The 23573-nt window shown below is 50.1% G+C and overlaps 1 protein-coding gene across 1 annotated transcript; it reads left to right on the top strand.

The window, feature by feature from the left end:
- Nucleotides 1-2699: 2699 nt before the first annotated feature.
- On the top strand, nucleotides 2700-16448 carry LOC122683507. The gene is made up of 4 exons (XM_043887134.1): nucleotides 2700-3189; nucleotides 4134-4175; nucleotides 12900-13004; nucleotides 16369-16448. The coding sequence occupies exons 1-4, from the start codon at nucleotides 2793-2795 to the stop codon at nucleotides 16446-16448; spliced, it is 624 nt and encodes a 207-aa protein (XP_043743069.1). The 5' UTR covers nucleotides 2700-2792.
- The last annotated feature ends 7125 nt before the right edge of the window (nucleotides 16449-23573 follow it).

Below are 23573 nucleotides of genomic sequence, written 5' to 3'. Positions count from 1 at the left end.
GAGGAGAAGGGGACGACAGACGATGAGATGGTTCGATGGCATCACCAACTCGATGGACATGGGTTTGGGTGGACTCTGGGAGTTGGTGATGGACAGGGAGCCCTGGTGTGCTACAGTCCATGGGGTCGCAAAGAGTTGGACAACTGAACTGAGCAACTGAACTGAAACCAAACAAAAACAAATACCTACAGAAAACAGAGCCGTAGTTACCAGAGGGGAGGTGGGTAGGGGCTGAGGGCAAAATGAGTGAATGTATTGGCACTTACCAAGAGCATCACCAATGACTGAACAACAAAGGTATTTATTATCTGCCTCTATGGAGATTGAACCCCATGCAGCTATAGCTGTTGACCTTCAACAGCCCCCGAGGGCGTTCAGGGTGGAGTGAGGCACTCTGTGCTCCAGGGAAGCTGGTGGGACAGGTCTTTAGATGTTTGGACGTTTTTAGGAACAGATTTTATGATCTCCATCCAAAGATCATGGCATCCATCATGCCATGGTTCCATCACTTCATGGCAAATAGATGGAGAAACCGTGGAAACAGTGGCTGACTTTATTTTTTTGGGCTCCAAAATCACTGCAGATGGTGACTGCAGCCATGAAATAAAAAGATGCTTACTTCTTGGAAGAAAAGTTATGACCAACCTAGACAGCATATCAAAAAGCAGAGACATTACTTTGCCAACAAAGGTCTGTCTAGTCAAGGCTTTTCCAGTGGTCAAGGTTTTTCCAGTGGTCATGTATGATGTGATAGTTGGACTATAAAGAAAGCTGAGTGCCGAACAATTGATGCTTTTGAACTATGGTGTTGGAGAAGACTCTTGAGAGTCCCTTGGACTGCAAGGAGATCCAACCAGTCCATCCTAATGGAAATCAGTCCTGAATGTTCATCAGAAGGACTGATGTTGAAGCTGAAACTCCAATCCTTTGGCCACCTGATTCGAAGAGCTGACTCATTGGAAAAGACCCTGATGCTGGGAAAGATTGAAGGCAGGAGAAGGGGATGACAGAGGATGAGAGGGTTGGATGGCATCACCCAGTGACATGAGTTTGAGTAAACTCTGGGAGTTGGTGATGGACAGGGAGGCCTGGCATGCTGCAGTCCATGGGGTTGCAAAGAGTTGGCCATGACTGAGCGGCTGAACTGAACTGAACTGATCCTTGCATCTCATCATATCTAGAGAAGCACTAAATCCCTTCACAGTGACATCAGATTCTAACAAAAAAACCTTTTGTAAAATGTGTACTTCATGGTATTGAACTCCCTCTTCACCAAAACCTTATGTATTGACCTTCCCCCACTGCCACTTTGGAGCAGTCTCTCAGAGCTGAGATGGTGCCTCCCAGGCTGCAGTCCTCATTTTGTCCCAAATAAAACTTAACTTGCAACTCTTAAGTTATGCATCTTTTTTAGCTGGCGAATGTTATAAACCAATGTTATCTCAAAAAAAAAAAAAAATTCACTTGGTATCATCCTGTATCTCAGAAGACCTGCATGATCACTGTTGACTTAAAAAAATATTCACAATCTACAAGTTGAGAGTTATGTTTTATCCAGTGTGAATTTCGAGGACTTCCAGTCCGGAGACAGCACCTCAAGCCACCCTGAGAGAACTGCTCTGGAGGAGGCGCGGGGAGGAGCCAGGTTATATAGAAGTTTTGCAACAAAGGGCAGGTAGTCTGAACATCAAAAGATTATTGTTAAAGAAAACCAGATATTCCAAGTTGAGTTTAGAGCTTTTCTCTGCATGGGAAAATGCAAGCGTCTGGGCTCACTGAAATCATTCTTTCACCGCATCTCAGCTCCCCTGGGCCAGTATCCTGTTGTTCACTCCTGAGTGTCCCCGGGGAGTGGCTTGCAGGCCTGACGACTGTCAGACATTCTACTCCCTCCTGGGTGTCCTTAGGGTTCAGGAGCTCATGTTGAGGCAAGTGCTCAGCCTTTGTGACCTCAGGGGCTGTAGCCTGCCGTCCCTCTGTCCGCGGAATTTTCCAGGCAAGAACAGGAGCTCGCATTGGAGGGCTGATGACTGTGACATCCTTACTTACCAATTTAGCAGGAAAACACTCCACTTTTCACTAGCAATCACTGAGCGTATCATGAAGACAGTTCGGGGAGATGGATGGTCCCGGGGCTGCTGCATGCCTGTGGTCGGAGGGTGTGGATTCCTAACGTGGGCCTGGGCCACGCTGCTGTCAGGGACCACACTGAGAAGAGCTCTGTACAAGAGGCCCGCTGGAGGGGTGGTGGGCTGGCAGGCAGGGGGTGAGCAGGGATTCACCACGCCTCACCAGGTACAGCTGTGCCTGCTTCCTTTTCCATCAAGTTCAGGCAAGGACAACAGGTACGTCTTCCAGTCTGAATGACACATGAGAGGAAGGGACCAGAATTGTTCCCCAGGTGGTGAAGTGGTAAAGAATCCGCCTGCCACTCCAGGAGTCCCTGGAGATGAGAGTTCTGTCCCTGGGTCAGGAAGATCCCCTTGGAGTAGGAAATGGCTACCCACTCCACTATCCTTGCTTGGAAAACTTCTTGCCCAGAGGAGCCTGCTGGGCTACAGTCCATGCGGCTGCGAAGAAAGAGCTGGACACGACTGAGTGCGCACACATTTTTTTTCTCGTCCACTCAGGAGTCCTTTTTCGGGGCAAATACATCTGTCTCCCCCTTTGAGGCTCTCAGGCGCTGGTTTCCACAACGGCTCGAGGACTTTTGCCATCACCTTGAGGTCTGTGAGAGGGAAGTACCAGCTCCGTGGGGTAGGCGCGGCTGATTCTCCAACTCCACTTGACAGATGCGGACACCGGGGGCCAACGCCCGCTGCTCACACCGCGGGGAAGCGAAAGAGAAGGGAGTCAAGCCGGATCTGAGTTTCCAGCTGCCCCGAGTGCTTCTGCGGGAGGCCACCGTTCTCCCAGCCGAAGAAGGTCCCCGGCCTCGGGGACCGGGGGCCGCTGGGCGGTTTCTCGGGGGACGGCGCCCTCTAGTGGTCCGCGTGCAAAAGCGAGAACGCCCGGCTGGCCCCTCTGGGCCCCGTGTTTGCTTTCTTCTTCCCGGCACTCCGCAGATACTTTCCCAGCGCCTACTGAGCGCTCGCCGGGACACGCTAGGACTAACAGAGACGCGGTGGCTGCTTTGGCCGCAGAACAGAAGTTACATACCCACGCGGATGCATTCGGTTGGCCAAAGAGGTCGGCTGGGTTTCACAGGGAATGGTACTGGAAACATCGAACCAACTTTTGGCCAACTCAGTTTGGGCTTCCCTGGTGGCTCAGCTGGTGAGGAATCCGCCTGCGATGCAGGAGACCTGGGTTCCATCCCTGAGCTGGGAAGATCCCCTGGAGAAGGGAAAGGCTACCCACTCCAGTATTCTGGCCTGGAGAATCCCATGGACTGTAGAGGCCATGGGGTCGCAAAGACGCAGACAGGACTGAGCGACTTTCACTTTCGTAGAAGTACAGCTTGTATTACAAATTCATGGAGGAACCATTCCGGGTGTGTGAGCCTGTGCCTGAGGCGCTGGCCTGTGGCTGGGTCAGCCAAGGCCTCTCCAGGATGAGCGGCTTGTTGTTCAGTCACTAAATTGTGTCTGACTCTCTGTGACCCCATGGACTGCAGCACGCCAGGCTTCCCTGACCTTCCCTATCTCCTGGAGCTTGCTCAAATTCACATCCATTGAACTGGTGATGTCATCCAATCGTCTCATCTTCTGTCGGCCCCTTCTCCTCCTGCCCTCAAATCTTTTCCAGCGTCAGGGTCTTTCCCAGTGAGTCGGTTCTTTGCATCAGGTGGCCAGAGTTTTGAGAGGCTTGACTAGGAGTTGAATGGGAGAAGGGGCTGGAGGGGGAGCGGGCATCAGTGGGGAGATTTGGGCAGAAGACACAACACATGTGAAGGCTCTGAGCTGGGGATGCCTGGGGAGCCTGTGGGCTGGGGGAGTCCAGCCAAGCCAGGCAGCTGGGAGGGGGCATCTCCGTGGGAGGAGAGCTGGGGTGGTGGGCGGTGAGTCTCAGACCTTTCTGAGCCCCAGCAGGTCTCTGGGTGCTAGGTGCATTAGGATGGTGTTACGATTAAGGGTGTGTGGGTGGCTCCAAGTTGCCCGAGCCTGAATCCTTTCTCTGCTTTTGCCCGCCAGGTGACTTTGGCAGGTTGCTGACGCTCTCTGTGAATGCTTGGGGTGAGCACACAGCCCTCGCAGGGCTCCTGGGAGGGGCAAGAGAGTCTGCGCAGGGAACACGCCTGGAATAGTGCGGGGCCCGAGTGCTGGCGGATATTGTCACTGCTGTTGTCATGGGAGGATTCTGGGGTGGCATGCCAGGGTCAGAATTTCAGCGGCAGGAGGACTGCAGCCTCTGATGAAGATGGCCTGTAGGGGGTGGAAGCAGGGAGACGAAGGAGGGAGGGAGGGGGATGATGGCCACGTGAGCTGGGAGGCTCTGGACACACTGCCAGTGTACTTAGGCAGTGAGGTCTGCCCCGCTTGGTTGATGGATTGGATACGGGCGTGGAGGGTGTCGACTTGAAAAACAGAAACAACCTGAAAGTTGAGAGCTGTTTTACTCAGTGGGAACTTTTAGGACTGCAAGCCCAGGAGACGTCATCTCAGGCGACCCTGGGGAACTGTTCCCATAAGGTGGGGGGAGGAGTCAAGTTACATAGGAGCTTTGCAATGAGGGGCAGGTAGTCTGAGCGTCAGATTATTTGTTAGTTAAAGAAAACCAGATATCCCAAGTTAAGAAATTTAGCGCTCTTCTGTGTATGGGAAGATGCAAGCGTCTGGGCTCACTGAAATCATTCCTTTCATATGCATTTCAGCTATCTGGGGCCAGTATCCTGTGTTTTCTGCATCCTGAGTTCCTCAGGACTCGCTGTAGGGAGTGGATGCAGCCTGATGGCTACTAATCACAGGGCCTCTTCTCCTTCCTGAGTGCCTTGGAGGGCTGGAATCGCTGATGACTCTGACATCCTTGTTTATTGATCTGGCAGGAAATATTCCAACTCTCAAGGGTGAAAGAGAAAGGGTCCAACATGATTCCCATGATTCGGGGCTTCACAACTGGGTAGAACAGGAGATGAGGCCCAGGGGGTTGCTGTTTGATTGATTGATAGATTGAGTCATTGAGTAATGGGGAGGGTTCTGGACCATCCAGGGTCAGATTGCGGTTCCTGACCGTGGACTGGAGGAGCTGGCCAGGAGATGGTGTCTGCAGGGTCCAGAGATCGCAGAGTGGCCCGGGTGAGAAAGGATTCAGGATCACCCTCAGAAGGGCCCTTATTAAAGCTGGGGGTGAGGATGTGGAGGTGGGGTATCCGCCCCCACCCCCACAGTGGCTGGTCATACAGGGACAGATGGAAAGGACCCTGGGGCTAGAGTCTGGATCTGTCAGCACCTGGCCTGGAAAGGTGCCTCTGTCTGCTGGACTCAAGTGCTCCTCCCTCCGTGGTACTGTTTGGCCTCAGGCCACTGTGTGCTTTCAGCCTGTTTCTTGTAAAGGCTCCTCTCTGACGCCTTCTGCCATCGCGTGGTCCTTCCGGTAACATCTGCTTCCTCGCCTGGCCGTTCAGTTCCAGGCCCGTCCTCTGCACGCCCTGCTCAGCTGACACCCTGGCAACTCCCCATGCTTTTCATCCTTCCAGCCCCCAACCCCTCCCCCGGAGGAGGTCTCTCCCCTGAGGTCTCTCAGACGGGAGTGTTGCTTTTTTTTGGTTTGTTTTTGGCCGCTCTGGTCTTTGCTGCTGTGCCTGGGCTTTCTCTAGCTGCAGCGAGCAGGGGCTGCAGCTCGCGGTGCACAGGCTGCTCACTGCGGTGATTCTCTTGTTGTGGGGCTTGGGTGCCAAGCATGTGAGCTCAGTAGTTTCAGGTTTAGTTGCTCCATGGCAGGTGGAATCTTCTGGAGCAGGGGTTGAAGACCTGTCCCCTGAGTCTTAACCCCTGGACCAACAGGGAAGCCCAGTGGGCGTGGTTGGATTTTGTAAAACTCATGGATCCTGGGGTAAGTCGACGGAGTGGATGTCTTCCTTGAGTCCTCAAACCTCGTCAAGACCTTCTACTTCCTTGCAAAATACCTGGCCCGTTTGAGGGCAGGTGCTCAGCCACCTCCCCCTGCCCTTTGCGCCTCTTCGTCCTTGGCATCAGCTTCCTGGACCACCTTCCATCCCACCCCTTCTTTGAGACCTCGTGGAGAGCTTCAAGCCCCAGGGCCTTCCTTTTCACCATCTGCTGGCCGTCAGGCAGGCCCAGGGCCTTGGCCGTTCCTCCTCCTCCCTGTGTCCCTGGATTTGACATTTCTTTCAGTTCTGTCAACTTTTACCTTACGTATCATGGGGTCATATCATTAAGAACATGAAGATTTGGAACTATTGCAGCTAAACCTTTAATCATTATGAAATCACCCTCTCTCTAGTAATGTTGGTTTTAAAGTCTACTTTGGGGGGGATATTAGTACATCTACACTTTTGACTCTTGTTTGCATGATGCTTCTCTTTCCATGTTTTTATTTTCTACATTTCTTAACCTTACATTTATTTATTTATTTTTTTTGATGTGGACCATTTTAAAGTCTACTGAATTTCTTATGGTATTGCTTCTCTTTTTTTTACATTTTGATTTTTTGGCTGCGAAACACATGGGATCTTAGTTCCTCATCCAGGGATCAAACCTGCACCCCCTGCATTGGAAGAGCATAATCTTAGCCACTGTACCACCAGGAAAGTCCCCTGAATTAAATACTTTTTATTACTCCATTGTGCATCTGATAATCTCTTAGTTACATATTTTATTACTGTGTTTTTGGTGATTATCATAATGATTAAGCATACCATACTTAATCAAGTCTAACATTAGTGTTTTAGCCATCTTGGACAATGCAAAGACTTTGGAGCTCTGTAACTGCATTTTCTGTCATACTTTGTGTGCTATTGTTGTCAGATATATCTTAATTCTACATGTATTAAAAAGTCCATGAAATATTACTCTTGTTTTATATAATCAATCTTTATTTACATAAAGCCTATAATTACCTTTTCCATGTGTTTTTTTCTTCCTCTGATACTTCTATCTGAACTTATTTTTTTCTGCCTGAAGAAATTCCTTTAATAATTCCTTCACTTGAGGTGGGGGGACTTGCCTGGCTGCCCAGTGGTTAAAACTCTGTGTTTCCACTGCAGGGGACATGGGTTCAACCCTTGGTCAGGGAACTAAGATCCCGCATGCTGCAAAGCAAGGTCAAAAAAAAGATGGGGGTGAGAAATCCTTTACTGGGGGTCTACTGGTGACAAATTAGTAGTTTAGTCTCCTCTCCAGATTTTTGTCTTCATTTTGGAAGACAATATCCACAGCATGTCAAATCCCAAGTTGCAGGTTTTTAAAACATTTCGCCTCTCTTAAGACATTTCATTGTCTTCTATTTCTATCTTGACTCTTGAGAAGTTAGCTGTCAATTGAATATTCTTTTGAAACGAACATATCTTTCTTCCCTCTCATTACTTGTAAGAGTTCCTCTTTGATTTTCAGTCATTTTTATGTGACTTGCTTAGGTGAGTTTGTATTTGCTTTTGTTTTGCTTGGAGGTTCTTGGCATTTCTTGAAACTTTGGCTTGAGGTCTTTCATAATGCCTGTAAAATTTCAGCTACTATTTCTCTGAAAATTGCTTCCACTAACCCCAGGTATTCAATATGAATGTGACTGAATTTGGAGGGAGGGCCTTTAAAGAAGACATTAAGGTAAAACAAAATCAATAAATGAAGACTCTGTCTTATAGGAGCTCCCAGGAAGTTTCCAAGACAACCTACTTACTGTGCATAGGCAGGAATGAGGATGGCATATAGTAGTTGCTCAGTAAATGGTTATTGGACAAGTGATTGAAGGTAGCAAAGAAGCAGGGGAGGGAAAAGTGAAAAACCACTTTGAAGCGTAAAGTTACGGATTTCCCTGGTGGTCCAGTGGTTAAGAATCTGCCTTCCAGTGCAGGGGACACAGGTTCAATCCCTGGTCAGGGAACTAAGATCCCACACGCCATGGGGAAGCAACACCTGTGTGCCACAACCACCGAGCCCGTGTGGCCCAGCTTGAGAAGCCATGTGCCCCGTGGAAAGATCCCGCGTGCCGCGACCAAGACCCCCTGCATCCAAAACAGAGGAAGAAAGAGAAGAGCAGTGAAGTCAGACTTGTACTTCAGGAGTCAAAGCAAAATAAATTCTAGATGATTCAACTATCTAAATGTTAAAACAGTATAAATGTACTAGAAGATAATGTAGGTGATATTTACGTAATTTTTTAGTTGGAAAGCTAAAGCTTCACACCAAAGGCAAAAAACATAAGGGAAACAATCGATAGCTTTGACTACATCAATTAGATTTTTTTCTTCTATTAAAAACCATCAAAAAGGTTTTTAATTCAAAGTCAACTAATCATTGAGAAGCATTTCAACATATACAACCAGCAAAGGACTGGTGCTTTTACTAGCATTCTTATCTAACGAATAACACTTTGCCAAAAAATCCCCAAAGGATAAGGAAAAGCAATTCATGATAAGAGAGCCCATACTCAAATAATAAAATGTATATGCTTGCCAATAAGGAAATAACAGCATATTGCAACAGTAGTGAAATGCCATATATTTAAAGATCTAATTAATCAAAGATGAAAAATAAATACTCAGAGTTAGTGAGGTTACGAGGAAGTGGATATTCCCATAGTGTTGCTGAAGTTGTAAACTGTTTCAGTCTTTTCAGAAAGCATTTTGGCAGCACAGATCCAATGACTTAGATCTTTACATATTTTTTGACCAAACAATTCCTCTTCAAGGAACTTATCCTGTGGAAGCAGTTGTGAAATGAGAGAAAGGCTTCAAGGACCTACATGACAGTGCTGTTAATACCTGAAAAAATTTGCATAAAATAAAAATGCTCATTTATAGGGAATGATGAATAAATCATCCAATCAATGGAATCAAGTGAAATACTTAGACTTGATGATAAAGACATTCAGTAGCGATTTTGACAATGCAAATACAGGGCATGGGAGCCTGAGGAGCAGTTGCCGTAGAAACCACCACTCACTTAGGGTCATAGGAGTTGAGCAGGGTGAGACATCCCCTCCGACCCAGACCCTCAGGAGGACCCCTCATACCTCAGCCATCTCCCAGACCTTCCCTCAGCCCTGTCCTGCGCAGTTCAGCCCCTCAGCTGACCTGACCCTGTCCATCTGCCCTCTGCCCACTCCCGCCTCCCTCCCTCCTCCCCACCCCATACAGTAAACAAACCAAACCTCTCTCCCGGTTACTCACACACACCTACACATCCACACTCACAGACATTCCGATACACACACCTTCACCCCACACTCACCACCCCCCCACACACACTTTCACTACACCCCCTGCACTCACACTGGATACACCTACACTCACCCTCTCACACCCACATGTGTTCACTTTCACACTCATCCAGACTCCACACCCCTACCCCACACAAACACACACCCATGCTCACATGTACACACTCATCCATGAACATGCATTCACACACATTCACCCACGGATGCTCACACAAGCATCTGTCCTCACACACACACTCACACACGACACCATCCACCCTTGACACATTCACATGCATGCTTACCACCCACGATCACTCACTCACGTTCAGTTACACATGCACACACATGAACTCACCCACTCACCACGCCCCGCCCCATCTCCTGTTCTCTCTGAGGTCCGCGAGCCTGCGTCTGCGCCCGGCTGGCTGGCAGCTGCTCTGAGCCGTCCCTTCCCTCTTGCCTACCGGGACGCGGTGCCCTCTGGGCACCTCAGGTGGAAGATGTTTCCACCGCATGCCGGTGCCCAGGAGCCTGGGGATGGATTTGTGCACTCCTGACTCCTCCTCCTCCATGGAGACTGCCACCTGACTGTCATCCCCTCTTGCCTCAGGGTTGCCTTCGCCAGTCCCCTGGACGCCCCCTAATTCACAATGACTGAGGTCACTTGAAGGGACTCTGATGCTCATGGGAGTGGGTGACCCTTCCAGACCCCAGGCCCTGCAGCCTCACCCCCTCCAACTCTGGTGACCTTCCCATCCCTCCACCTCAGCCACCTACCCCACTGCAGCCCTGGACTCTGGTTTCAAAAACTGCATCTCCATTGATCCCTCAAGTCCAAATGCCCAGCTCCCGGACAATACTTCCCATCCCACGAACTTACGCATCCAAGAACCTCTGTCTGTTCTCACTCTCACCCTCCCCATTGCCCCTCCCTCCTTCCCCAGCTTAGATTTCAGGGCCCATCATTCACTCCCTTATAAACTCCCCCCTCCTCTCCAGCTTGCTTGCCTGGCAAAACCCTGACCCTGATGAACCCAACACTTTGGCTTCTGCAGACCCATCCCTCAGCAGCTGATCAGTCCCACCGTCTAGCTCACTGAGCTCACTTTCAATTCAGTTTTATGATCCAAGCAGTCAGGAGGTCCCTCCCTGCTACACCACTGTGGTTCTCTAGAAGGTTCCCTGTCTCCATCCCAAAAGCACAGTTTTCCTGGGCCTCTTTCCTCAAAGCCCTGATATCTCCCACACTCTCAGCTGGTGACCTCAGCTCACTTCACAGAGTAACAGATGCCTCTGGAGGCAGACCTCACACTGACACCATCACACCTTCCCCCTTCTTGCAACTGACCCACAGTGGCAAAATTTCTCCCCACCAGGCCCACCACACGTTTTGGGTTCTAGAGCCCCTCCAGCTTTTTCAGGAGACTTATGTGGCTTTTTCTTTCCTCAGCATCACAGATGCCTTCTTTTTTAACTGGTCCCCACCAGCATGCAGCTATGCCAGGGCAGGGATCCACAAATCCCAGCTCAAGGGCCAAGCTTGGTCTGCTAACTGCACTTGTAAATAAAGTTTTATTGGCACAGCCAGACCTATCTGTTCAGGTACATCAATGGCTGCTCCTGGACTAGGGCAGCTGAGTTTAAAAGTTGTGACAGAGACCTGATGGCCTGTAATGCTGAAAAATTCTACCATCAGGCCCTTCATAGATCCAACTTGCCTACCTCTGTGCTATAGCACTGGCTCCTGTTTTGGTGTTACGCTTACACATGAGGGGCCTTTCGGAAATGAAAGGGTGTGGTTTTTGTTGTCACCTCGAGGGGCTCTACTGGCCCGTACCAGGAGGAGCCAAGGACATTAACACTTGGCGATGCACGGACTAGTCCTGGTCACAGAAAACTCTCAACTGCCAGTCTCTCCTATGATTAAAAGAGATCGATCCGTCCCACAGCAACAGTTCAGACACCGTGTGCTCCCCCCACTCCATTCTCTGCCCGCCCGCCTCTACAACCAGACTTGACAGAAAGGTTGGCCACACTGTCTCATCTTCCCTCCCCCGGTCACTTTTCATGACACTCTCATCAGGCATCTGTGTCCACCCGTCCATAGAAAGGATTCTTCCCAAGTTCCCTAGCCCCCCCTCCCCCGCCATTGCTAATCTACTGGCCCTCCCCTGTTCTCACCATGAGAACCTTCTAGCAGCGTCGTGGCAGTTCACGTCTGTCCTTGAGAAGCTCCGCTCAGCTCAGGACAGCACGCCAGCCTGCTTCTCCTCTGGCTGCTGCTCCTCTACCAGCTCTCAGACCTTGGGGATCCCCAAGCGTGGTGCTGAGCCCCCTCTTTCTCTTCCACCGAGCCCATACAATCTCATGATTTTAAGCACCTTCTGTTTATATTTCAGATCTAGACTGTTCCCCCACCTCTGGCTGGATTCATACATCCATCTGCCTGGGCCACACATCCTCTTGAATGTGTCACAGACAGCTCATAATGTACACATCTCAAACATAAAGCGTAGGCTCCGCGCTAAAACTTGCCCTCTCAGTCCATATTTACCAGCGCCGCCATCAACACAACTGCTCCAGTTGGCAACTCAGGAGTCATCCTTGATCCTTCCTTTCCTTTTCCCGATCTATCAGCATATTCTGTTATCTCTGCCCCCAAAACACACCCTTCCCCTGTCCACTTGTGTCTACTGGCCCCAAATCCCCTGAGTGCAGACCACCTGCCTCCCTGCCCGGACCCCTGAGGGAGCCCCGCCTGTCTGTCTGCCTGGCTGTTCCACAGATCAGGTCATCGTCAAGAGCCCTCTTCCCAAACTGATTGAACACCTACCATGTGCCAGGTGCCAGGGGAACAAAGTGAATGCGATAGACTATCTCTGCATTCCCTCACTTCCAATAGGGGTGAGGAAAAGAGGGTAAACGGACAAAATGTGATAAATGCTATGGAAATAGACAAAAATCCACATAGCGTGGTCATGAGGGGTATTCAGAGTAAATGATGTTCATGCTTAAACTTTGAGTCAGCAAAGCCTTGTGGGCCCCCTCTAAGGGGCTTTGGGCTTTCTAGGAGACTCTGAAGGATTTTAAGCAGAAGAATTATATAATCTGCTTTATGTTTTAAGAAAATCCCTCCAACTGCTGTATGGACAGTGAATCTGCTGGGGTGAGGTTAGAGCAGGTGGAAGGCACTTGTTGGCCAGGCCGTGTGCACGGCTCTCAGCCACGGCTCGGAGATCAGCCAGCTGGATCCACACGGACGGACGGGATGGGCTAGGGTGGGGTAGGGTGGAGTTGGGTGGGGTAGAGTGGAGTCAGGTGGGTGGCTCCCCTGGGGAAGACTGAGGCTGTTTCCAACGTAAATGGAAAGAAGCCTGGGCAGGGAAACAAAGTCAGAGCTGCCCTGACTGGGCACTGTTCTGAGCATCCTGGGGAAGAGATGAGCTAGAGGGGCTTCCCTGGTGGTCCAGTGGTTAAGAATATGCCTGCCAATGCAGGGGACACAGGTTCCATCCCTGGTCTGGGAGGATCCCACGTACCAAGGAGCAGCTAACCCCTGAGCTGCTCACCTGTGTACCTAGGGCCCGCGCGCGGCAGCAAGAGGAGCTGCGACGCGGAGCCGGCTCACAACTGGGAAGAGTTACCCCGCTCGCCACAGCTAGAGCGCCCACCCACAGCCATGAAGGGTCAGGGCAGTCAAAAACAAATTAAATGCTTAAAGAAAGGAGCTAGATATCTCCCCTGCCCTTGAGAAGCTAAGGGTGTGCTGAAGGTGACGGAGAAGTAAGCACATTAGCACAGATCAGCCCAGCCTGGTGCTGCGGGAGTGACGGCTGGGATCCGCCGGGAAAGGGTTTCTGGAGGAGGTCACATGGACACTGTGAGGTTTGAATGGAGAGCAGGTGAGTAGGCATGATCCAGGCAAAACCTGTGTGTGTGTGTGTGTGTGTGTGTGAGAGAGAGAGAGTGTGTGTGCGTGTGTGTGTGAGTGTATGCACTTGGTATGTGGGTGGGGAAACATTCCAAACAGAGCGAGAAGCTTGTGGACAATGGGAATGACTCTCACTCCGTTTACCCAGGCATGCATGAACTTCATTTTTATTCCGAGACCCCATTCCCCTGGGCTTCTCCCTCCTCCCGCAGGGTCAAGGCCAAGCTGCAGGGGTGTGTGCCATGCCCAGATGTTGGCGGGGAGTCGGCGTCGGACACAGCCAGTTCTCAATCCCAGCGGTCCGCGTGGCAGCAGAGCAGTCCTAGGTCATCTGCGTGTCCTGAGTCCTTGCACCCTGGCAGCTCCCTGCCCTGTGGCATCTTTCCTTTGAGTGGGGAAGGAAGGAGAGACCCCAGGTAAGGGAGGGAAGTGCCAGGGGTCAGGGAGACTCAGGTAATGATTAACAAGTAGGAGCCCTCTGCATTTATAAGGCAGTTTACTCTGGCTAGTGCATAGCAGAGTGGAGGCTGGCGGGGGTGGAGGAGCAAGGTGAGGGTGGTCCCCACACATCCCCTGTCCTTCATCCATGAAGAAGGGGGTGGCCAGGACTTGACAGGTGTCACTGCTCTCTCCAGAGGAGGTGGGCGGGCTTTTCAAGGCCACCTGGGGTCTCACACCTTCACTCTAACCAAATCATGCAATAAGACGTCTTCTATGTTGTTTGGGGCTCTCATATATCTGTCCTGTCATCAGAGTAACTGAGAGTAACAGGTACCAATGACTAGTCCACATCTTACCCCCAGCCCGGGGCACCATGTCTTCCCTGGCAGACAAGGAGGGAATGATGCACAGCCCTGGAGAAGGAGGCTCCCGCTTTTGATTTAATTGAACTTAACTCCTTAGCATTAGCTGGGCAATTTGCAATTTGACAAGGAAACCACAGCTCTGGGAAGAGGTTTAACAAGGGAATTAGAGCTTAAGTATTTGCTGTTCCATGTGAAGTAGAAAATAAAAGTGAAGGGAAAATAAAAGGGACTATTTAAAAAAAATATTCAAAAGCTATCCTCAAAGTGGAGTATATCACCCTCTCCAAACTGGTTCCTATGTTATATCTTTGATGGTTTTGTTTGTTTTTTGGCCATAGCACATGGCTTGTGGGAGTCTCTGAGCAGGGGTTGAACCTGGGCCACAGCAGTGAGAGCATCAAACCCTAACCAGTGGACCACCAGGGGACCCCAGTTTTGTTTGTTTGCTATTGGCCTGATGAGACACCAAGGCTGGAAGGAAGCTGCCTCGGGGCCTTTGCACGTACGTTTCTTCTGCCTGGAAGCCCTCCTCCCTCTTCTGTACCTGGAAACCATCTGTCCCCCTTGATGCTCCTCAGGAGTTCCCTCCTCCTGGAAGCCTCCCCTACCGTCTCAGCCTTGATCAGAGCTCCCACATTCTCCTGGGCTTACCCCAGTTGTAGCGCAGGCCGCTCTTGCACCATCTGCTTCCACGTCTGTCCCCGCCCTCTGACGGTGAGGCTGGTGCGGACAGAGACTGATGTATTAGACGAATCAGCCTGCTCACAGGGCCGCACTCTGCCCACTCGCTCATCCTGCCAGTTCTCTTTGTATGCCTTTCTTGCCTTAAATAACTGTAATAGTAGTTTTCTTGTCCTAAAGGTGATATATATTCCTGATAGAACATTTTTTTACATGCAGAGGAGCAAAAGAAATTCAAACCAGTCGCTTCACCACCATCACCTCTCCATCAAGATAATCACTGTTCCCATTTTGGCATATTTCTTCCAGCTTTTTTTCTGTGTCAATCATTCGTGTTTATTTTAATGTTATCAATTTGTTGATAGGGTCTGTGTTTTCTCCTTTTAATGACTCATCAATATTCTTCTCCTGTTAAATTTGCTCCAAGGAGGTGGGCTCGCAGGTCTTGAGCTGGGATGCCGGGTAGAGGAGCTCTGCCCGGAAGCTGGGATGGTGCGGCCCTGGGGGGTCAGGACTGCTGTGTGCAGAGGCGGTGACAGAGCCTGGTGCTGTCACAGATGCATCCTGTCCAGCCTCACCTGTGGGTTTTCCATGCCACACCTGGCCATCAGTACCATCCACTGCTTCCACGACACAGGCTACTCATGCTGGGATTTCTCCACTTCCACCCAAAAGATGGTTGCAATTACTGTCTCACAGCTTGTCACAAACCTACATCAGACTTCCTGACTGGCTTATTTCACTTAGCATAAGGACTCGAGGGTTTCTCTTTGTTGTTTTCCTTGTTTTTCTTTAATGTGCCTGACACAGGGTTGTGTGGGTGGGTTAAGCTGAGCCGATCAGACCAGTGGCCCGAGGCGGGGACCAGAGCCAGGAGCCATGACCCACCCTCCCAGTCTGGGAGGGGTCCCGTCCTGGCCGCAGCCTGAGTCCACTGCCACCGTGTCTGCCACTTCAGTTCTGGCCCGACCCCAGACTCAAATGGAACCTCAGCACATCCTGTCACCCCAACATGCCCACCTCAAGCTCACCCAGATCCGCCACTCCATTTGCAGAAGCCTGGATTCCCGGGTCACCTGGGGACATCCGAAGACCTGCTGGGCGTGGAGTGGGGGGCAGTAGAGCCCACCCAGCACGTGGACCTTGACTTTGGTTTTTGCCACCTTGCGCCAAAGCCACTAGAGGGCAACAGTGCTCCATCTTCTAGAAAGAAACCTCCGCTCCCTCTTGAGGAGGCACCAAGAAAGCCCCCTTTACTGGAGCGTGGGACTTCCAGGTCACTGCCCAATGTGGGGATGGGGAAAGGTGATCCCAAGGGGAGCACGCAGCATCCATGGCCACCCTCCAAGGGCTACTCCCTTGCCCTTGGCCCATCCTTCTGTCTGTCCCTCCTGGAGCCCTGTCTTCAGGAGAAAGCCTGTCCAGGAGCCTCCGGGTAGTGGAGTCGTGGGAACCTCTTGGAGGAAGAGAGGCTAGCTGGAGCAGAAGGAAAATGTCTCTGGGGACCTTTGCCCGCCCTGGACAGCTCCTCAAACAGCTGCCCGCAGCCTCTGTGCTCACACCACTCTACTGCGGACCCCACTTGCTTGGTCCGATCCTCTCTGCTTGCCAACTGCTGTCCGTCCTCCACAGCCCAGCTCTTGGGTGACCTCCCCAGGGAGGCCTCCCCCAGCACTGGCGCCTCTGAGAAGAGCCCTGGGGAGAGGGAGTAGGGCTGAGAGCAAGGCTGGGCTGGAAGAGATGGCCCTGCAGTTGGCTCCAGACAGCCTTGGGACCACCTGCTGGGGACAGAGGCTTGAGGGAGACCTGGATTGTTCAGAATTATAGAGAAGATTCCTTTTCTTGTGGAGGTGAGGATGACCCTGGCGAAGGGAGCAGCAAATCAGCTACGGCCAGGAGCTGAGGGTGGATGGGGACCGCCAGAGCATCTCCCGGGTACCTCCCTGCCTCCCTGCCTTGCGGTGGCATTGGGCATCTTCTCCCAGAACCCCGTCTCCATGGCTCCACCGTGGGGCAGGTCCCCCCAGGGGGTGCCAGAGGGGATGCAGGCCAGTGCCGATTTGAGGATGGCCAGGGGGCAGGCAGCTCCCCGCTCAGCTCACTCAGTCGGGGGAGGCCTGGCCCTTCCCACGCCCTTCCTGGAATGCAGGGTTGCTCCGGGGAATTGAACGAAAGTGTGACTTTCCCTCTGGAGTCTGAGGTCAGTCAGCCTCCCAGGCCGGCCAGCATTCTTGACAAGGAGCCAAAACAAGCCAGGGGCGGGGGGCTGGGGCCAGCTCAGAGGCCTGGGAGCCCCCGCCACCTGATCGCCCCTCACTTTCACTCCTTGTGGGTAGGAGATGTTGCTACTGCCAGAAATTCCATGCTGCGGGAGGGAGGTGTTGAAACCAAGGTTCTGCTGTTTGGGAGCCCCGGGCTGGTCACTCGCAGAGGCTGCCAGCCGTGTCCTGAGCCCACTCCTTGAGGTAGTACAGGCCCAGAGGGAGGTCCAGGGGACTGCAGGGGCAGAGGTGGCCCCGGCCAGGCTGGGATCGGGAGGACTGACAGGGGAGTGGCGTGGTGGGCCTACAGTACCGGCAGAGACAGTGACCGCCATGCTGGGCACCGCCGACGTGCCAGCCCCTTCCTGACACACAGCAGCCTGGTCACCCACGGGGGCTTGCACCCTTCCCTCAAGGATGCAGAGGCTCAGAGAAGGCCCGTAACTTGCTCCACAGCAGAGGCAGGACCTTCAGGCCTGTCTGCCTCCCGAGCCCGCGTTCTCATCCCCCCACCCCACCCCATGCTGGGCTGCATCACACTGGGTCTGCCTGCTGGGAACTGAGAAGCCAGGATGTGGCCCCCTCACAGGGCTTCCCTGGTGACTCAGTCGGTAAAGAATCTACCTCCAACGCAGGAGACCGGGTTTGATCCCTGGGTCGGGAAGACCCCCTGGAGAAGGGAATGGCTGCCCACTCCGGTATTCTTGCCTGAAGAATCCCATGGACAGAGGAGCCTGGCAGGCTACAGTCCATGGGGTCGCAAAGAGTCGGACACGACCGAGCGACTAAGCTTTCACACCAGCTCGCTCAGGACCTGGGGAGCGAGTGCCTCTATAGCCCCACCTAGAGGCAGTGAAGAGGCGCAGAGACGCGCCTCCCGATCTCATCCGCGCAGACGTCCGGATGAACGGTATCCCCTGGAGGCATCTTGGGGAGACCAAAGTGCCCCAGCTTGTTGTTCTGAGTGTGGCCATGACCTCCGGCCTGTCTGGCTGACTCCTGAGTAGTTCCCCCAGACTCCTCAAAGGATGGCCGAAGTCTTTCCCTAGCATGGGAGAGAGGCAAGAGGGGAGTCTGAGGCTCTGAATTCAGAGAGAAAGGTTTAGACCTGGGCATGTCATAGCCAGGAGGGGCAGGGGCTGAGGAAGTGGGACCAGCCTGCTCAGAGCACTCTGTGGCAGCTGCCCCAGGGGCTTCTGGAAGCTTCTCCTGGGTGCATTTAACAGCCAAGATTGGGGCTTGGTTCCCATAGCTGGATGCCTGGAAAGTTCATGTTTTCCACATCTCTGTGTGGGAGCCAAGATCAGCTTCCAAGAGCCAGGAGACTCGAGCCTGAAGGGAGAGGCAAAGATTTTCTGTCCCTGGAATTGGACTAATGGACATTATGTAAGTTAAGGACCCAGCCTGACACAGCTCTTCCCTCTCCTTGCCCTTCTAGGTGCTGAGTCTGGGTCCCTCCCCTCCTCTTCTCTTCCGTCCCCTCCTCTCTCACTTTTCCTTCTCTCTCTTCTCTTTCCCCTTCTTCTCTTCCTCCACATCCACTCCCCCACCCCACACATAATTTACTCGCAGACAAGCTGTGATGCCGTGGAAGGAGCCAGACTTGATTCATATCCTGGGCTCCATAGCTCACAAGCTGTGTGATTCAGGCAGGGCATTGCACTCTCTGAACCTCTCTTTCCCTGTCTGTAAAATGGGACCATAATGCTTCCCTGAATGGCTGTTTGTAGGGCTTGAAAACACAGGTGCATGTGTTTTAGGCCCACTTGCCCTGGAAAAATCACTAAGTTTAGATTCTGGGAAATCATTACTAAAGTAAAGATAAGAGCCAGTCAGGATGGCTGCTATCCAAAAGTCTACAAGCAATAAACGCTGGAGAGGGTGTGGAGAAAAGGGAACCCTCTTACACTGTTGGTGGGAATGCAAACTAGTACAGCCGCTATGGAGAACAGTGTGGAGATTCCTTAAAAAACTGGAAATAGAACTGCCATATGACCCAGCAATCCCACTCCTGGGCATACACACCGAGGAAACCAGATCTGAAAGAGACACGTGCACCCCAGTGTTCATCGCAGCACTGTTTATAATAGCCAGGACATGGAGGCAACCTAGATGCCCATCAGCAGACGAATGGGTAAGAAAGCTGTGGTACATATACACCATGGAATACTACTCAGCCATTAAAAAGAATTCATTTGAATCAGTTCTAATGAGATGGATGAAACTGGAGCCCATTATACAGAGTGAAGTAAGCCAGAAAGAAAAACACCAATGCAGTATACTAACACATATATATATGGAATTTAGAAAGATGGTAACGATAACCCTATATGCAAGACAGAAAAAGAGACACAGATGTATAGAACAGACTTTTAGACTCTGTGGGAGAAGGTGAGGGTGGGATGATCTGAGAGAATAGCATTGAAACATGTATATTATCAATTGTGAAACAGATCTCCAGCCCAGGTTGGATGCATGAGACAAGTGCTCGGGGCTGGTGCACTGGGATGACCCAGAGGGATGGGATGGGGAGGGAGGTGGGAGGGGGGATCGGGATGGGGAACACATGTAAATCCATGGCTGATTCATGTCAATGTATGGCAAAAACCACTACAATTTTGTAAAGTAATTAGCCTCCTACTAATACAAATAAATGGAAAAAAAAGATTTCATCTGCTAAAAAAAAAAATTAAAAAAAGAAAGAGAAGAAATTCTTTTGTTTTTGAGAGGCCATAGACTGGGGGGAAAAGTTACTCTGTCTGAGTCCTGGTTTTCTCTCCATTTGTTTTGGTTGCTAAGTCGTGTCCAACTCTTTTGTGACCCCATGGACTGTAGCCCACCAGGCTCCTCTGGCCATGGGGTTTCCCAGGCAGGATACCGGAGTGGGTTGCCATTTCCTTCTCCAGGGGGCCTTCCCAATCCAAGGATCGAACCGCCGTCTCCTGCATCGGGAGGCAGGTTCTTTACCCCTAGCACCACTTGGGAAGCCCTACCACATAGTAAGTGATCATTAAACAGTTTGCTATTATCATTGATTGTTGTCATGCAGGAACCCAGGGAACGAGGGAAAGAGAAATCTCCATGTATATACTGTGGCAAAACTCCCCTAAGGCCAGCTGCATCAGGGATGCTGAGGGTCAGGGCGTGGGCTTTGTATTCTGAAGCATTAGACAAGAATATGATGTGACTGAGTTCATGGTCCAGCTTGAACTTCCAGGAAAAAGAAGGGTGCTTAATGTAATTATCACCAAATGGTTCAGAGCCTTTGTGACTTGGATTTGATCCAGGAGCCTCAGAACTGCACTGATCTGAACATGTCTGGTTTGGGGGCTTCCTTCCCTTTCCAGATTGGTTGATTCTTGAGGGAAAAGGCCATGTCATATCTAGTTTTGTATCAGGTGTGGGTATGTGACAGAGATTGGTTCAGGGGATTAAGCTTTTCACCGAAGTGGTCAATGGAAATAAAGACAGCCCTGAAACTTTTCAAAAGAGTTACTAAGCTGGCATGATATGAGTTAGGAGCTCCTGGAGGACTTCTTTGTTACCACAAAGGGAGAGCTTGCCCAATCATGATGTCAACCAAGAGGACAGTAGAACTGAGAGACAGGAGTAGATATCCAATAACCTCATGTGAACACCTGGATCCAGCCATTCCTGAAGCTAGAATGATTTGTTTAGCTGTGTGAGTTTTTTCTTAGGTTTTTTCTGGAGCTGGGTTTCAATCTCTTATAACCAAAAGAACTAAGATAAAGATGGTCTTTTATTCCCCCCCCCCCGTCCCCCCCGCCCCCGACCAGTTTCCTTAAAAAAAATCTTGATTATTAGATGGCATCCAAGAAAATATCTCCTGGCTCAGTAGAAGTGGCTGATATCATGAAAAGGATACACAGAAGGAGAGAAAGAAGCCTATGTTCTGGGCAGACTCTGCCTTTGAGACCTAAGGGATAGGGTGCAAATTGTACCTCTGAACTGTTTCGCCTTTACTCTGGAGCAGGCATTTGTTGTCGTCACTAAATTGTGTCCAACTCTTTGCGACCTCGTGGACTGCATCATGCCAGTCTCCTCTGTCCTCTGAGGGAGCAGGCATACCTGGGATCTAATACTACTTATACATTGGAGGGAGTCTGGTTTCCTCCCTGTCAATTAAGGAGACAAATATTTTTGTGAAGATTCATTGAGAGAATGTGTGCAAATCATGATTTCTTCTGTTTAATAAATCCTGGTTCATTTCTCTTTTGCCCCTAAAATTCAATGTCACCAACTGGACTGTTCTAACAAGTCAGGAGGAACATGCCTGGGCAGTAATTTCACTTCCCCCTTTGCCCCACGCCTGATACCACTGTAAAGTTCCACCCCAGAAATCTGGACGCTAAAGCCTGTCCTGGAGGAAGCCCAGCCAAACTGGTCAGCCTGGCCCGGCCTCGCCTAGAAACTTACAGGTCCTTATCTCTACCATGACTAAATTTGGATCTCAAATGCAGACAATCAGCCTGGGAATTTCTGATGAACTGCAGCAAGGGCCAGTTGTTCCTGTTGGTTTTTGCAGAGTAGAGAGATCATTTTTCCTAATAAGAAGTTTAAAAGTAATAACTGGTTATTAAAGAAAAATTGGAAAACATAATGGGAAAAAATTTACCAATAATGCCATCACCCAGATACATTCCCATGGGCATTTTGTTTCTTTTCTTTTGGTCATTCCAATGCTTGGTCAGATTTTGAGGCTATTGGTCATTAATTTTTTAAAACATCCATGAGCTCAGAGTGTATGTGGAACACAGTTTTTTTTTTTTTTTTTGGTTATTTGTTTTCGTTTTGTCTTTTGAGTTTTTATTGAGGTGTAGCTGATTTACAGTGTTGTATTAGTTTCAGGTATTAAGCAAAGTGAGTCAATTATATATACACATACATCCAGTCTTTTTGTTTTAATTCTTTTCCCACATAGGCCATTACAGAGTATTGAGTAGAGTTCGTTGTGCTACACAGCAGGTTATTATTAGTTACCTATTTTGCACATAGTAGTGTTTATATGGGGCTTTCTAGGTAGCTCAGCTGGTAAAGAACCTGCCTGCAATGCAGGAGACCCCAGCTCAATTCCTGGGTTAGGAAGATCCGCTGAGAAAGGCATGGCAACCCATTCCAGTATTCCTGCCTGGAAAATCCCCATGGACAGAGGAGCCTGGCGGGCTGCGGTCAGGTTGCAAAGTCAGAGCGGACTGAGTGACTAAGCACAGCACATCAGTGTGTGTATGTCAGCCCCAATCTCCCAAATTATCCCACCCTCCTCTCCTTATCTCCTGGAGATCATAAGCTTGTTTTCTACACCCATGATTCTACTTCTGTTTTGTAAATAAGTTCATTTGTACCCCCGCTTTTTTAGATTCCACATATAAGCAATATCACGTGATATTTGTCTTTCTGCATCTGACTTACTCAGCATGTTAATCTCTAGGTCTATCCATATTGTTGCAAATGGTTTATTTCATTCTTTCTAATGGCTGAGTAATATCCCATTGTATATATGTACCACACCTTTATCCATTCCTCTATTGATGGACATTTAGGTTGCTTCCATATCCTGGCTATTGTAAATAGTGCTGCAATTGGGATTCATGCTTGCTTTTGAATTATGGCTTTCTCTGGGTATATGCCCAGGATTGGGATTGCTGGGTCATATCTTTATCTTTATCATATCTTATCTTTATCATATCTTTATCTGGTTCTATCTTTAGTTTTTTAAAGAACTTCCATACTTTTCTCCATAGTGGCTGTACCAATTTACATTCCTACCAACAGTGTAGGAGAATTCCCTTTTCTCTACACCATCTCCAGCATTTATTGCTTGTAGATCTTTTGATGATGGCCATTTTGACCAGTGTGAGGTGATATCTCACTGTAGTTTTGATTAGCATTTCTCTAATAATTAGTGATGCTGGGGATCTTTTCATGTGCTTTTGGGCCATCTGTATATCTTCTTTCAAGAAATGTCTATTTAGATATTCCACCATTATTTGTGGGTTGTTTTTGTATGTGCAGTTTCATATCTTGATTTCCCCAGTATATTTTAATATAAACATGTTCTTGTGTTATAAACTGTTTGCTGAGTTCCAAACGCTGTGCTTCGCACATCACTTGAATGAGCTCAGTAATACTCATGTTCATCCTAAACCAGGAGCTCTTATTATTCTTGCTTTGTAGGTGAGGAAACCGAGACACAAAAAGGTTAAGTGTCTGGCCCAATGTCGTGGTGAGGACCTGGCTGTCTGGCTTCACAGTCCATTAATACCTGGGGATGTATCTGTACCATGTTTTAGTCAACATTTTTTAGACATCTATTGTTCCTCCCTGCCCAGCTTTCCTTCTTCATTGCTCCAATTTTTCCCTCCAGTCGGTGATTCCCACCCTCAACTCTTAATTTAACAGGTGTGGCTATTGGGTGGAGGTGAGCACAGCCCTGGCTTCCATGATTGGCCAAGGAAGGGGCACATGATCGTTTGGTCCACTCGGGGATTGCTCAAAGGCAGGATGTAGCTTGGACCTGCTGTCAGCTGTCTCCTAGGGCTTCCTGGGAATGGGGGA

The sequence above is a fragment of the Cervus elaphus genome, chromosome 25 (assembly GCF_910594005.1).
Source record: "Cervus elaphus chromosome 25, mCerEla1.1, whole genome shotgun sequence".
NCBI classification, from domain to species: domain Eukaryota; kingdom Metazoa; phylum Chordata; class Mammalia; order Artiodactyla; family Cervidae; genus Cervus; species Cervus elaphus.
The sequence above is the reverse complement of the archived record's forward strand: the minus strand, read 5'-3'. Positions and strand labels throughout refer to the sequence as shown.

Excerpts from the sequence above, each read along its gene's own strand:
- LOC122683507 (XM_043887134.1), top strand. The coding sequence starts at position 2,793 with ATGCGGACACCGGGGGCCAACGCCCGCTGCTCACACCGCGGGGAAGCG. Across the intron at positions 3,190-4,133 it reads GCATTCGGTTGGCCAAAGAG|GTGACTTTGGCAGGTTGCTG; the intron begins GTCGGCTGGGTT and ends TTTGCCCGCCAG. Across the intron at positions 13,005-16,368 it reads CCCACCCACAGCCATGAAGG|CCCAGCTCTTGGGTGACCTC; the intron begins GTCAGGGCAGTC and ends CGTCCTCCACAG.